The 15,803-nt window shown below is 41.1% G+C and overlaps 1 protein-coding gene across 5 annotated transcripts in view; it reads right to left on the minus strand.

Annotated features, from left to right (window-relative positions):
* Positions 1-15,803, minus strand: part of Ryr2 (ryanodine receptor 2) — a 596,528-nt gene that overhangs the window by 336,366 nt on the left and 244,359 nt on the right. For all 5 annotated transcript variants that reach the window (XM_058575026.1, XM_058575025.1, XM_058575027.1 and 2 more), the window contains exons 6-10: positions 15,022-15,096; positions 12,623-12,701; positions 9,734-9,846; positions 2,301-2,400; positions 1,563-1,659 (exon numbers count right to left, since the gene is read on the minus strand). In XM_058575026.1, coding sequence (XP_058431009.1) covers positions 1,563-1,659; positions 2,301-2,400; positions 9,734-9,846; positions 12,623-12,701; positions 15,022-15,096 — 464 coding nt within the window. The remainder of the gene's footprint in view (positions 1-1,562; positions 1,660-2,300; positions 2,401-9,733; positions 9,847-12,622; positions 12,702-15,021; positions 15,097-15,803) is intronic.

Consider the following 15,803-nt stretch of genomic DNA (forward strand, 5'->3'; position numbering starts at 1 on the left):
TACCTTCCCAGGGTCTCCACCTCACCATCCTCCTGTCTCCTTCTGACCCTTCTTCTGTCCCCATCCTAAGTATCAGTGTTCTGCAGGGTTCCATCCTCATCTTCCAGCCTGATGCATCTATTCCAGACCTTCACAGAGTTCTGAGAGCAGTGACGGATGGCTGTCATTCCCCTCATGTCCATGAGGGGAATGACAGCCATCTTTCCATTTCAGCTAACAGTAATGGATGCTCATTCCTTCAACTACCCCACCACATTACTGATTTATATTCAACTCATGCTTTTTCTGAGTCCAAGACTCCAGATATCCCAAATTCTTATTTCATGTCTCCCAGACCCTCAGTACTCACCTCAAATTAACTACTTTTTTTTGTACTGGGGATTGAAAACAGGGGTACTTAACCACAGATTCACATCTCCAGTCCATTTCAATTTTTGAGACAGGGTCTTGCTAAGTTGCATAGGGCCTCACTAAGTTGCTTAGGTTGGCCTTGAACTTGTGATCCTCTTGCTTCAGCCTCCCAAGCCAAAGGGATTATGTGCATGTGTCACCATGCCCGGCTTCTCTAACTACTTCTTGATATCCCCATGTTTTCATAAAGCATTTTAGCACCTTTGCCATCTTCTTCCTAACTCACTAAATGCAGCAATTTTACCTGAGGGAATTTTCCCAGGAGCTGCATTTCACTCTTCACCATAAGCCAGGTCTGCCTGTTGAGAGTGAAGGACCAGGCCTCAGAGTGATTTTCCTGAGCTAGTTAAATGATTATTAATTTTTAAAATGCTCCCTATATCTTCTTATTAATGTACAATAAATATTAAACAAGCTACTCAAGTGTCCATGTTAGTATGAGAAATACCCACTGAAAAATTTATAGACACACAATAAACCATCCAGATAAGGCCTTCTCTAGCTGTGACCTATTATTTATGTCTTCACCTTACTGTATTCGTTGATTAACTTGTGAAGTGCAGCAGCAACCAAATGATCCTAAATATTCTTATAGCTTTATAGTTTTTATGAATTTTCCCCAGTGAATGCAGACTATTTTAATCTTATCTCAATGTCAAAAAGTATTAATAGATGTATTTTATCACATAAAATATGAAGCAAAGTTGACAATTTCATTATCTGTCAATAAGCTATAGATAACACAGGAAGATCCTGTAATTTTGCAAAATCTGAGAACTCTGAAATTGAATTTGAGATTAAACCTCTTTGAGAATAAATCAAAAAATATGAACAATAATGATATTTTAAGTAGTTGAATTTAATGTGTTTACCCCGCCCAATCTGTTTATTTTTCTCAGTGCTTCTTAATGTACTTTAATTATACAAGAATGTCTAGCCCTCCTTCTGCTGATAAGAAAAGCATAAGAAAAAACTTGTAAGGAAGCCAAGAAATTGATCACTTCAGTGGAAAGAAGGATACCTGTGGTCCCTCTTGTGCTAAGCTAGTATACCAAACAGACATGTCTTTAGTTAGGAAAATTCTTTCAAGGCAAAGAAAAAGGCAGTAACTATAACAAAACTAGCACTGTGTGCTGGGCTCAGGTACCAACCTCCGTTGCTCCTCGCCGTGTTCTCCTGAAGGGACAGTGAGACATTCGTCCATGTGTCCGTGCAGCAACCTGAGGACATCACCACCAATCAGATACCCTGGAATGATTAAAGGTCATTTATGACTGGGACTGGTAGCCAGACAGTGCACCTGGTCCAAACTTCTACTTTCATAGAAAAACACAAGTCTAGTGAGGCCAAGGTCACAGAGGTGGACAGTGCTGGCTGACTTCTGAGTCTCAGTTGGTAACATTCCCCACCAGGATACATGACCACATGTGTGTACTTTAATTACACACATGAACATGTTACCAGGGCACATATGAACCTAAGTTAAGTGGGAATAAACCAAATCAACGCAGGCATGGCCCTGGGAAACCTGCTGCAGAACATCATGGTGATGCAGCTGTAAGGCCCAAGCCTGGAAGACGAGGAATGTCAACGTGTGCCAACTGAGCAATACCCTGAGGACATTAGAGGACATGACTCTTATAAACCTAGCAAATGAAACCACACTAATGAGATAAAGTTGACAATAGCATAAAAATAAGCAAAGAGAAACCTTAATATAAGTTTCACTTTTAAACAGCAGCTTAAATAAGATTCTCAATGCCCAGTATCTGCTTGAGAGACTATTTGGACACAAAAGAACTCTAATTATCAACTCATTAACGCGATTCCACAGATGATCATCAGCCCTGCAGCAAGAACGAGCCCTCTAGCAGAAATGGAGTTCTTACCTTGGGCTGCTTCACTTCCTGAGCTGATGGGTGCCACGCTCCACAGGGTCTGCTGGAAGGCTGCGTCCACATGCAGGCTGCCGTTGCCGTAAGACAAGTGCTGCAGCAAGAGGCAAGAGGGGCACAGCTGTCAGTCCCGGCATGTCATACTCTGTCAGCGCCAACTGGACACTGCAGGCTGGGAAACATTCACAGAAGGCGTCTACTCAACCCCACCATTCAAAAATTCAAAGACTAGTAGGAGAAACAATAGTAATGGTTTCTATTTGACTTAAGGTATTTTTCGACTTTATTAAGAGTTATTAACTTAAACCAGTAATCAGAAACTGCACAAATAATAAATACACCAGGTAAATTTATTTATACAAAGAAACAATTTTTGTATTAAGGCTTGTTAATGGAAAAAATAGTGAAGCTGGAAAGTTTAATAAAAGTCTAATTAAGTTTTCTCCATATCACACTGCAATAGTTCATTGTTGGTGAGATGGGTGAAATAGGCAGAACCAAATTGGGCATTTGTTTGAATTCTTTAGGAACTGTTACCTGCAATTTGATACATCAGCCATTAGATGGCAATATTTCTCAATCACGATCTGAAATTAGGATAATGAATTTCCTCTAAAACTCAGATGTTACAAATTTGAGATTTTCATTCTTAAAAATACAAATGTATTAAAATAATAACATTTAATATATTGAGACATAAGATATGAGTTACAAAATGTTAACAGAGAGGAACAAAATTATGAGTATAGTCAAATGCCTTGCTTATTTTACTACACTACCCAACTGCCTGTAGAATTTCAAAACTACACGGAACCACCACTTTTGGCTTGGAGTCTTCTCAGCAACACCACCAGTACCCCTGCAATGTTTCTGCAACACATTCCCAACCCTGGTAACAGCCTAAGCATTTAGAGAATTTACTCACACCAGTGATTTCCCAGGAACCTGACCATCCCAGAGAGATAAAGGTCAATCACACACTGCAGGAGCCACCAGAGGTGTGCTCCACAGGCCTGCCAACACCCTAAAGGCCTCCTTGTCCTAAATATGGACATGCAGGTCCTCATCAAGAACATGTCCCTTGTTCTCTTTCTCCTAAAACCCAAGAAACTTCTGACAGGGTGACTTGTCCACTTAGCTCATCAGCAGTTTTTCCAGTTGATAAGATTAAAAGCCTCCCAGGGGAGATGTCAGATTTAGCAGGCATGTGCTCTTAGCCCTGTCCTTAGCCTTCCCTGGCTGCCTTGCTTCTGCACAACCTCCCTGTCACCTCAGGCTGGTCATTCTGACCCACAGCCCAGCTGGGACTCCTTCACTAACTCAGTTTCTTCTCCAATATGTTAATATCCTTTCACTCTTTATGAATAAATCATAGTCTATCTGCTTCCATAAGCAAGTAAAATATATTTTCCTCGACAGCAATTATCACACAATGTAATTATCTGGTTTTCTTTCTTTCTCTTATAAGCGGACAGATTCATAACCTAATCCTTAGCCATCTACAGTGTTAATTAATAAACCAGTACATGGAGACACCAATCCACCTTTTAAAATTACAACAGCATACATTTTTCTTGAAAACATATTCTAAGTAACTCCATAAATATTCCTATTTTAATGACTTAGTAAAAAAGCACACACATTATATAAATATGTATACTCACATATATACATATATAATACATAGGAGATGAAAATCTCTGGGATCTCATCTGAAAATAATTCAGAATACTAATGCTTACATTTTATTTTGGTGAGATAAAACTGCGAGAGTGGAAGTCAGTCAATATAAAGAGTAGATAATTATTTGTTGAATCATCTTGGATTTGTTGAATGTACTGTGTAAAAAACATCAAGCTAAATATCAGTAGAATGCATTCTTTGCCCTGAGGATGCTTGTACTCTTGTAGGTACAGTAAAGTGCATTCAGACAATGCTGTGGGAACTGCAAGAGCTCTGGGGACACTGTGGAGACAGTTGCTGTGCTGGGCCTGCAGAGATAGATGGCCTTCCACAGGTGGAGGGGGGCATCCTCAGAGTGGAGGCTCTGAGGGGACACAAGGGATCACTGGCCTGGGCCTCCCATTTTGGAGACAACATCTCTAGATAAGTTTATCCATATGTTGGATTTAGACATGCATAACAACAATGTTCAAGTGCTAAATGAAAATACTTAAAACAAAATTTCTATAAATCAGGGATTTTCATTTTTAATGTACTAGAAACCATGACACTGGCAGGAGGTAGAGTCCTGGTCAGTGAGAAGCTCTGCCAAGGCCCTGAGTGGGCAGAGGCACAGGAGCATGGGGTCCAGCAGAGACCTCTCCCTGCTTACAGCTCACACTGAGAGATGCAGCTAGCAAAGGGCCTGTGCACAGAGGCTGTCATGCCAAGGACTTTCTGTTTAGGCGCTGAGGAGCTGCTGTACTGAGAAACAGTGAGGGCGGAGAAGCTGGAAGGCAATGTCCAAGGCACACCTAAGACAAATATCACGAGAGGAAGATAAAACACAAGCGTCAGTGCGTGTGCTGGAGTCCTCAGCACGCCCTTAGGGTCTACTACAGTCATAGGAAGTGATCTAAATAATGTGCACTCTTTGAAAGAAAATATTCTCTGAGCATAGCAACTCTGGAAGTTGCTATGCCCAGAGAATATTTAATTTTGCTGCTTATATAGGGAAGGGAAATCTGAGTATGAACAGCATCAAGTCAGCCAGGGTATTGAATATTCAAAATGCAGTAAGTTTCAGTTACCAAAAGTAAGATGAACTGTCTTTAAAGCAAAAATAGATGTGTGCTGAGAGCCATAGCCAAGTAGGAATGACGCATGGCATTTTTGGGTTGAAAGGTGACCCTGCTCAGGGATTAGGGTGGCTCCGGGTTTAGGGTGGATCCTGCTGGAATAGGGCAGCTCCAGGTTTAGGGCGGATCCTGCTGGGATTAGGGCATATCCTGCTGCCTCAGGCGCCAGTTCCTTGAGTTGAGTTCTCGGGGGTTCTGAGAGTATTGGTACGCAGAGCCTGGTGGAGGGAGTGTATTTTTCCCAGAACGCGCGCGTATAGTGTGTCGGTGAGAGTTCGGGAATAAAGAATTGCCGTTTGAATCTACAAGGCTTTGTGGTGGCTCGGTTATTTTGTGCCCAGCCAGACTGCGGCAGATGTGAGGGGCTGGAAATGTGACTCAAGCGGTAGCGAGCTCGCCTGGCATGCGCGGGGCGCTGGGTTCGATCCTCAGCACCACATAAAAATAAAATAAAGATGTTGTGTCCACAGAAAACTAAAAAGTAAAATATTAAAAAAAAATTCTCTCTCTTTAAAAAAAAATAGATGTGAGTAGAAAGTAAAAGCAGCCTTTGGCTGAAAAATGCAACTACCATAGAATTTACACAATAAACTGGCAGTATAACCCACACATCAGGATGTGGGCACTCATCTCACCTTTAACCTAAAATTGAGTGATTTTCAAGCTTTAAAATGCACACCCATCATCTGAGGATACTGTCCACAAACACAGGCTCAGATTCAGTGGGGAGGAGGATGAGGTCAATCGAGACCACAGGTCCAAAGACTATGTTTGGAGTACACAATCTCAGAAACAGAAGTGACATTACAAATCCCCTCCCAGGATTCATATCCTAAGGCTCACAAAACCATACTTCAGTATTTTTAGTTTCCTTTATAGCCCTACATATTTATTCCATGCATTTTAAAAAATTATTATGACAAGAGGTCAAAAAGCTTTCAGACTGCCAGAGGCACCCATGGCCCCAGAATTTTTAGGAACTCTGAATTCAACCCTTAGCTGATGCAATTGTCCATTCCTTTATTTATCTCTTATAAATATCAGGCACTTGGGCCTTGGTGATCCAGCATTCAGAATAAATCATCATCGAGGGACAGAAAACACAGTAAATAAGTCTTAACCCTCAGGCTCCAGTTTGTTCCTCTGAAAAACAAACAAATCACAGGCATCGAAAAAAGGTGCGATTGCTAGTTGTAATATTCTATGACTCAATTACCTGAGCCACAAGGAGATTTTTTTTTTTTTTTAAAGCTCAGGTAAATTAATCAGAACAGCATTATAAGGCCTGGGAGCTCAGCTTGGTGGTACACATGTGGTGAGCAGGCACAGAGCGGAATAGTTCCTACCATCCAGCTGAACTTGAAAATATTTAGGATCATTGTTTTATCCTTATCAGTTTGATGCTATTTGAGGCAATTCAGCAATTTATTGTGCAGTTAAAACACTTTTGTATTTGTTATCAAAAATCTTCTAAGGTGAGGAGGAGAGAATTTTGTAAACCCTAAAATAGCATTCCCTGAACCAAAGTCTTAATTTCCCTCACTCTTTAGGTTGGAGGGTTATGCTTTTCTTAATTTTCACTCAGTCGTTTGGCAATGTAAAAACTGTGTATGTCTACATAGGCCCTTATTAACAGAAAATTGATAAGAATCATCATTTCCAATGCAAACAAGCCAGTCCATAAACTGGGATCTTTGGTACACACCAGGGTGATTTTACATCTAACACACATAAAAATGTTTTATATGCTGTATCTTATTTTATTCAGTTGGGAATGGGATTCACCATCAGTAATAGCTACTTGCCCTGCTTTCTCCAAGCTGTGCATTTCTCTCATACCTTAACTGCTTCACTAAAGTCTTCTTTAAAAGAAGACAAAATTTCCAATAGGGGCAAAGAATTTCTTTCTTTTTAGATATTTTTGAAAAGAGGGTTAAGATATCATTTCATATTAGAATACAAAACAGCAGAAGATGAGAAAGGGCATGTTTGGGTGAGTAGTTACAACCATTGCTAGAGATAAGATGCTTTATTTCTGGGAAAACATGTTTCACTGCCCACCTCATAAAGCATATGTGCCTCTTTCCATGCACGAAGCACCTTCACAGAAGGTGGGGTGAAAATCAGCCCTCTGAATCATTTTGATCAACTTGGCATTCCAGCAGCTGTGAACCTTGCTGTGGAGTGTCCCAAGCACAGCACAGTGTTGGACAGGGTAACCTCGGCTTAGCCACTAAGGATAGAGTAGGCAACAGCTCCTGGGTCAACAGACACCAGCAACTGAACAGCTGTCAGGTCAACGGTGAGACAAGTTTCTCTTACATAGTTTTAACTAATTTGTGTTTGGGCACAAATTTTAACTTATTTTTAACCACACCAGCATCTTCTCAGAATATTGCTTTCACACAACAGATCTTTATTCAAGACCACCTATTACATTCCCTGCTCTCCTCCTTTCCCAACTCTCCCTTATTCTGGTTCAACACGTGAATTTCTTTAACCATTCTCTATGTGCACAAATCTCCAAGGTAAGGATGACAGCCACGTGCTATGCCAGTGCAGGGGCCTGGCTTGGATTTAAGCATCTCATCCTTGTAACACCCTGACACGCTGAACTCATTTTCCCCACAGCCCCAATGCAGAAAGTTATGTGGTTGGTCCAGCCTCAGACTCACCAGACTATGAAGTAATAAAACAACAACAACAAAACCCTACATATGTATGTGCACATACACACGTGCACACACGTTATCTGGGGTTCTCTGTGTGGACGGTCCCAGTTGCCTGACTCACTTCAGAGTCCTTTCACTACCTTACCTTTTGCCTTTTCTTGTTTCTGAATCTTCCCACCAAGTCCACCATGAAAGCCCTTCAACCCACCACCCGGGTACTCTATGGACACAGCACTAATTGATTTGAGATGAAGCAGCAGCACACTGAGACCCTTAACCTGCCTGTTCACATGCCTGTGCACCCCCAGAGATGTGGTTTATGGTGTGGTTTGGACCTTAAATGCCCAGCAAAGGCTTGTATATTGAAGGCTTGGTCCCCAGCTGATGGCACTCTTGGGAGGTGGTGGTGGAACATTGAGGAGGCAGGGCCCAGAGGGAGAAAACCACCGAATCCTGTTACTTGATTTTCAGAAGGACTTGGGGCTGGTGATGTGACAGCTGCACTACCACGATTTAAAAAAAAAAAATCTCCCAGTACATTTATGGGATGTTGATGTTCAAAAAACAACACAAAGTGTTATCACCTGAAGTCTTCCCACCCTATACCCTTCATTACCTTGTGTTATCTTGTCACTGGGGGCTCATCCCTGAAAGGGACATTGGGACCCCAGCCCCTTATCTTTGCTTCCCAGACACTATGAAGCAAGCAGGCTGGCTCCAACATGATCCTTTCATGATATCTGCCTCACACAAGCCCCAAATTATGAAGCAACTGAGGACGAAAATCTCTGACACCATGGACCACAGTACACCTTTCCTTTGCTGAAGTGGCTTATGTCAGGTGTTTTGTCACAGTGGTGGGAAGTTGACTGACACAGTTTACATGCCCCACTAAGTCTCTGAGGGCAGACTTGGTACACCACGAGTCCACAGTCTCTCCTGTTGTTTCTATTGCTAGGTCCCCACATACATGAACAATTAAAGTGCTGACTTCATTACCAAATGAGAGGGACATTTTAACAACCTGGTTGGTTACTCTTTTGTAGCTCTTTTTAAAAGTTAATGCCAGAAACTTAAATAATTAGCTAAACTGTAGCTTGGACATTGATTGTGCATTTTAACTACTACAGGTTCATTTATTTCCAAAGTTAACAGGAGGTGAATCTCATCTAGACATGGTCATTCTATTGCTATTATTTGAACAGTGCTTGCCAATTCAAATTATATTCAAATTCATTATCTCACTCTTCTCAAGAACCTTGGCTCTACATTCTGTTATTACCAACAACTTCACTTTACAAGCGAGAAAGCTGGTGTTCATGGAGTTACATGACTTGCTCAGGTAGTTAGCTGCAGAACTGACATTAGAAGCTCTAGCCTCTGTGAGGTTCTGAATTTTCCACTCCTCTGGTGAATAGTACCCTGTCAAATAAACTCTGCTATATAGTTAAAATATAAGTTTTTCAACAACAAAAAATGTAGAATAACATCAAAATTAAAATGTAGAATTTGTATACTGAAAAGCCCATGAATTATATCCACCGCATGAATTATATCCAAAGACAACTCCAACTCAACTGCACATCTCCTGAGCAAATGTGTCACCCTGCAACACACACATGCACATAGCAAGGGCTTGACAGAAGCTTATTTTACAAGCTGCACATCTGCACTGTTCCAGGAATTGGCATAGTGACTGTTTCCATCCACATCAGCTAGAGCAAACAAGCGGAGAAATGTTCAGGCCTCCCCCAGCTGTGAACCAGCAGATGCTACTTTTAGTTTAATAGTCCCTGCCAGTGACTGCGCACTGTCAATAGCTCACCACACAGAGGTATGGGCTTGTTCATCAGCAATTTCCCCAGATAATTGGCAGTATAAACCTTAAAGAGACCATTTCATGTGCTGTCCTTGACCGCAGCACCAAGCCCCCAGTCCTACTGTCCACACTTACCAAGTACCTCTCAGAGGACACACTAACTAGGATGAGGTCATCTCCAACCCGTACTTTTTCTCCTTCTGATCGCTGCTTCGAGGCTGGATGTATAGTCCACCAACAGGCCTCACCTGCCGAGTGAAAGGAGAGTGAAACAGAGAGAAGGGTCTTTTAACTTAAAATCTGTTTTCTTTGCCAGTGATTCCATTAGCACGACTTTCAGAAATGTAAAATTCCATGCAAATTTATCTCTTAGACCATGAAAATCTAACGAATTTAGACAAATTAGCTTAGGATAAGACATACTGAAATGCAAAGATTCTTCCAAGAGAAACTTGATGTGACATTTTGGGAAGATTTGTGCCTCCCCCTTCCCCCACTAAGAACTATTTAAGGATATTTATATAAGTTCACATAAGACCAAATACAGCAGCCACCCAGTTCTGATTTCACTCTACGCAATCACACACCATTATCCTGTTCACATTGCTCTTCTATAACACCACCTAGCTTGGTGTCACTTTAGTTTCAGAAGGACTTTATGATTTGACAGTGTCCATTATGGTGATTTTTTTTTCTATTTTTAAATCTCCCAGGACTTTGAGATGCTGATTCAAAAAGGGATGACAAGTATTGTCACCTAAAATCTTACCATTCCACCCCCTTTTTTGCCTTTGTTATTTTAAAATGTAGTTTGTATTACTCTCATAGTAAAATAAAAGAGAATCCTAGTACATAAGAATACATTGCAAAAAGTCTTGGCTACACATTAGATCAAATCATATCTTCTAAACAAGTCCAGCATAACCATGGACCACATGTCCATTTATCATTCTTCAGCCCCTCTGCTGAGGGAGGGATGTAGGCACACCATCATTCAGTCTGTTGAGACCTGAAGGTAGGTTCTCTCCAAAGTGGCAATAGAGTTCTAGTGATATCTATTAGCTAGTAATTATGCTTCTTTCCCCTTCCACAGCTTTATTATTTTTCTAAAAACACATTTCTTCTTCCTAACTCCCTGATGCCAGAATGCAAGGTCCCTAACAGCAGGAATTCCAAGTTTTTTTTTTCCCACTGGGGTCTTCCCAGCTCCAAGTAGCATACACTATAGGCACTCAATAAAAGTTAATTTTGCATGAAGTAATAAACGAGTAATCCAATAATATTTCTTAAGCATCCTATAGTCAATACGTAGCCTGTGCCTTGTGCTGCTTTTCTTACACAAATCAGTCTTACTTGCAGGTCACCACCCAGCAGAATGCCTTATCTTCATTCACCAGATCCACTTTTTTAGAGCTGTAGGTAGTTTTTCATTCACTCTCACAAGCATTTATAGTGTACCCACTGTTTGCCAACCACTGCTTCACAGTAGCCTGGGATACATTAGTAAACAAGAAAAAAAAATCACCTGCCTTGTAGGTTTAATTATGATGAAGGAAAGCAGAAAACAAATGATGAATACAATAAATAATTCAGCAATTCAGAAGAAGTAGAGCTATGGGTGGGGGAGAACATTACAAGGGATCAAACTCAGGCAGAGGGACTGACTTTTTCTGTCATCCTTTTATCTCAGTGTAGGAACACAAGTTGTAGAACCTGTCTTGAGTGTCTTCTGAAGAGCAAACTTGACTTTCTTTTTCATTTACCAGTGTGCTAAAATACACTAAATGAGAAAACTAAAACCCTAGCAAGAAATGTGGAATTACTAAGCCTATAGAAAATGAAAAATCAGAATGCCTGGGATTCTCAGACTTTCTTAATTAGTTCATAAATATAGTTTTTTATATGTTTGTTGTTTATTAAACTACAGAATGTGGGAAAGTATTTTAAATTTATAGCTGATATGTAAAAGGTAAAAACTGTACATGTTAATAAAGTATCATGTGATGTTTTGATACATGCAAACAAGGTACAATGTTCAAATCAAATTAAAGATACTTATCTTCTCAAACATTTCTGTTTATGATGAAAACACATGGGCTCTTTCCTTCTAGCTTGTTGAAATATACAGTAAGAAACTGTTATGAATACTCACCCTACTGTGCCACAGCATTCCAGAAAATGTTTGCTGTTGCTCTGCTTTGTTTATTCCTGGACTAAACCCAGGGCCTTTTGCATGCTGGGCAAGTGCTCTATCATGGAGCTACACCCATAGCTCACCAGAAAGATTTCTGGAAGGGGTGTGGGAATTGGCTGATCCCTCCCCTGAAAAGAACAAAGTTGAACTACCTCCTTCTGTTCTTTTTCAACTTGGTCTCATTTATTTTTAACTCCCAAAGTCATGCATACTTTGTGAAAGATAAAAGAGTCAAACTGTACAGAGGCTTATAAAATAAGTGAAAAGTCCTCAGAGAACTGAGGACAGTTCTCTTTTTTGACTTTCCAAAAGGATAAATGTGTTAATATATACTTTTTTTGTTTCAAAAATATGGAAATGTACATGTCCTTAGACAGACATGCAGCACAATGCCCTGTGGGCAGAGCAATGAAGGAGATTTTTATTTTCTTCTTGTTTGAATGTTGAGATTGAATAGCTTACATGTGTATACCTAAAATATGTTTGAGCTGAGAGACATGCAGTGATACTTCATAAACTAAACAGTGCATTTTAGGACAGTTCACACCCAGTAAACTGGATAGTAAATACTACTTTTTCTCTCCAAACTCACAGAATAGGGTTTGAAAGCCAGTTTGAATATCCAACTAATTACATGGGAATTACCAATAGGAAAAATACACACTTCCTCCCTCTACCAAAAACGTCAAATAGGAAAGCACTTTTTCCTGACTCTACCCACAAAAGCACTGGTCTGATGCATCTTCCAGGGTGTCTCGTAGCATCTTCCAAGCCAGCCCCAGCCCGGCTCTCACCATCCCCGAGGCTTTCACCATCCCCGAGGCCCTCACCTGTGGTGTCCTCCTGCAGGCCAACGTCAAAAGCCAGCTTATCAGTTGAAGACCGCGAGGTGGAGAGGCAGCATAGGTACTAAAACACAGAACCAGGAGTTGTCTGTCACTCAACATTGACAATCACAGTGGAGTCCTGTTCTGACAAGTGATTTGATACGTGTCTGTCTCTGCTGATGAGACTTTTTCTAAAAATCTGGATGCCTCTGCACAAAGCTCAGGCTTTTAAACGTCTGAGGCAGAACAGCCCTAGCATAGCACTCATTAGGAGCAATATTCTAAAGGAAATGTGGTCTTCTTTCCCTCATAAAGACTAAGGAAATGTGCTCTGTCAGAACAAGAAGACAAGTGGCTGGGGATGTGTTTGTACATCTCTCACTTCATGTGATATTCATGATCCCCAGCAAGAGCACAACGTGATCAGACAGTGAGAACCCTCTCCCCAGCAGAAACTAGAAAACTACTTTTATCTTCTAGTTCTGTTTTCTCCTCCATTTTTTTTTTTAACTCTCAGAAATCCATCCAGAATTGACTTTGGCATGCAGCGTGTAGCTTTACTAAAATGAAATCTGATGGTGCATGTAACTATGTGTGTTTCCCTAGGAGTAATGGGACACTCTCCATACTATCATCGGCCCCCACCCTTAGGTTTTCCTAACTATATGTTCTTAGACATAAAAGTTAAGGATCATTTTTCAGGCCAACTCCCCTATCCCCACACTCCAACTTCAAACACCTTGTTAAGTCCTGTAAGAATGCGGACACAAAGATGAATGTGGCATGAGCTTAAAGTACACCACCATCTGCATGAAGCAGGCTCACTGCCAATAACAACAGAAGCCTGCAAAGAGTACCCAGACACAATTCTGGGGATTGAGAAAGCCCAGACCCCTCTCTAGAAGCTCTGGACAATTAATGCAAAGGCTATAAAATTCCTATTAGGAAACAGGGCCCATCCAACTAAATAGCGCCCAGTGAGTGTGTGCAGGCAGGAGATGAACTGATTGGGAGAAGTCAGCACCATAGGGATGGGGCATCAACTTGACCTGGAGACTCTGACTTGGCCTCTCAACTATGAAGCACTGGCTCTCATGGTTACAGAAGAGGTTTCAAGGGTCCCCAAACCTGTACCAGGTCAGTACAGGAGTGAGAGTCTGGCCCGGAGACAGGCGGCCCACAGTGGTTCCTGAAGTTCACAGACTTCAGATATAAACTGTGTGAAATATCCGTTTTTATTATAGAAAAAGTAACAACTTTACAATACACAGACTTCCCAGACAAACAAGGCAATGCCTATGAAAGTCTTCTGACAGAATAGGGTTTGAAAGCCAGTTTGAATATCCAACTAATTACATGGGAATTACCAATAGGAAAAATAATTGATGTAAAACATCAATTAGGTAAAAAATATTTTAAAAACAAAAACCTGAAATGTCTTTAAAATCACCAACAGTTTTCTCTTAGTATAATCAAAAGAATTTTTCTTTTGCAACTTAATATTATAGAATAAGTATGTATTGCTTTCATAATTTAATAAAGCTTTATAATGTATGAGATGAAGCTTTTATAAATTGTACATGTCTGCATAAGATAAATCATTTATAGAGTACACAAAAATAAATATATATACACATACATATGGATATATGTGTACACATGTGTGTATGTGTGTGTGTGTGTATGCCTGGCACCATGGCACATGCCTACAGTCCCAGCAATTGGGGAGGCTGAGGCAGAAGGACTTCAAGTTTGAGGGCAGCCTGGGCAACATAGCAAGACCCTGTCTCAAAAAGTACTGGGATGTATTTCAGTAGCAAAAGCCCCTGAAGTCAATACCCAGAGCCAATATACGTGTGTGTGTGTGTGTGTTTGTGTGTGTGTTACTTCAATGCAGAGGAAGTAGAAAGTGAGAATTCTGTGCCTCACAGGAGTCTAATGGAAAGCTGGTTTAAAGAAGGAGCTGATGTGGAAAAAGAACACGGAGTCAAGAAGGAAAAGTAGTTTGTGGATAGACCTGACATAGGAGTTCACAGATGGCATTTTTATCTTATCTTCTAAATGCGTGTTTTAATCTTTCATAAAGAAATGCTTTAAAACAAAATCAGAAAAGGGACATATTTCTTATTTGGTTCTTAGAGTGCTCTCCTCCTAAAACTATCAAAAGTGAGATATTAGAGATAGGAGTCCTATAAAGATAGGACAGAGGGAGCTTGAAGGCCATCTAAGCTAACCTTCATGTTATCAATGAGAAAAACCAAAATGGTACAAAGATACTAAAGAGGGTATACATCTAAGCTCACTAATACCATGGCTGAAGGGCGCTACCAACATTTCCTGGCTCTGCATCCCAGCTGCACAGACAGGACCACATGAGAGGTGAAACCAAGCAGTCCACTCACCATGCCGCTGTAGGAATGGCGCAGCAGGATGGCATGCCCATAGAGGAGTGTCCTGTGGCCACCACCTTGAGCAGTCTACATGGGAGAAGGGAGGGAGAGAAGAGAAACACATCGATCAGCAGACCTAACTAATACAAAGCTCTTGCTCTTCTGATACCAAGAGAAAGGACAGTAGGAAAGATCAGAGTAAAAATACAAAGTGCTGTGGAAATATTTCTTAAACTTCTTAAACCGTAGAGGAAGCCTCTACAGCAGGCGGCACTTGCTTTGGCTCTTGAAGGGTAAACTTGAGTCCAGTACTGAGCCCTTCTCATTCACAGAACACTGATCTGCATTTCTCATGAAGCTGTGGTCCCTAATGGGCAGTGCCTTGCTTAGTGCCTGGCACACAGTGAGAACCTAGTGTAGTTCAAGAATGAATCTTCCCAAGACTCAAGGCTCCTCTCGTCACCCCAGCCTCAACACTTCTTATCCCTACAATCGCTCATAGGAAGAAGTCCAATTCTTACCTATGAAATAAAAGAGCACTTCTCAAATCTCAGCCTCTTGGAGGGCTCATGGAACTCAGGCCCCTGGGCCTTACCCTGCCATTCTGATTCAGAGGGTCTGGAGCTAGCACAGATGCATTTCAAGCCTATCAATGGTATTGATGCTGTTGGTCCAGGACAAGCACAGAGGACCCTTAGCATCAGTCCTTTAGGCCTCAGCCCCAATCATCCTGTGCCTGAACCCACCCAAATCCCCTCCCCTCCATGCTACTCTGTTCTGGGACAGAGCCTTCC

This window comes from Marmota monax, unplaced genomic scaffold (genome assembly GCF_021218885.2).
Source record: "Marmota monax isolate L192 unplaced genomic scaffold, Marmota_monax_Labrador192_F-V1.1 WCK01_AAM20220418_F8-fsc00071, whole genome shotgun sequence".
NCBI classification, from domain to species: Eukaryota; Metazoa; Chordata; class Mammalia; order Rodentia; family Sciuridae; genus Marmota; species Marmota monax.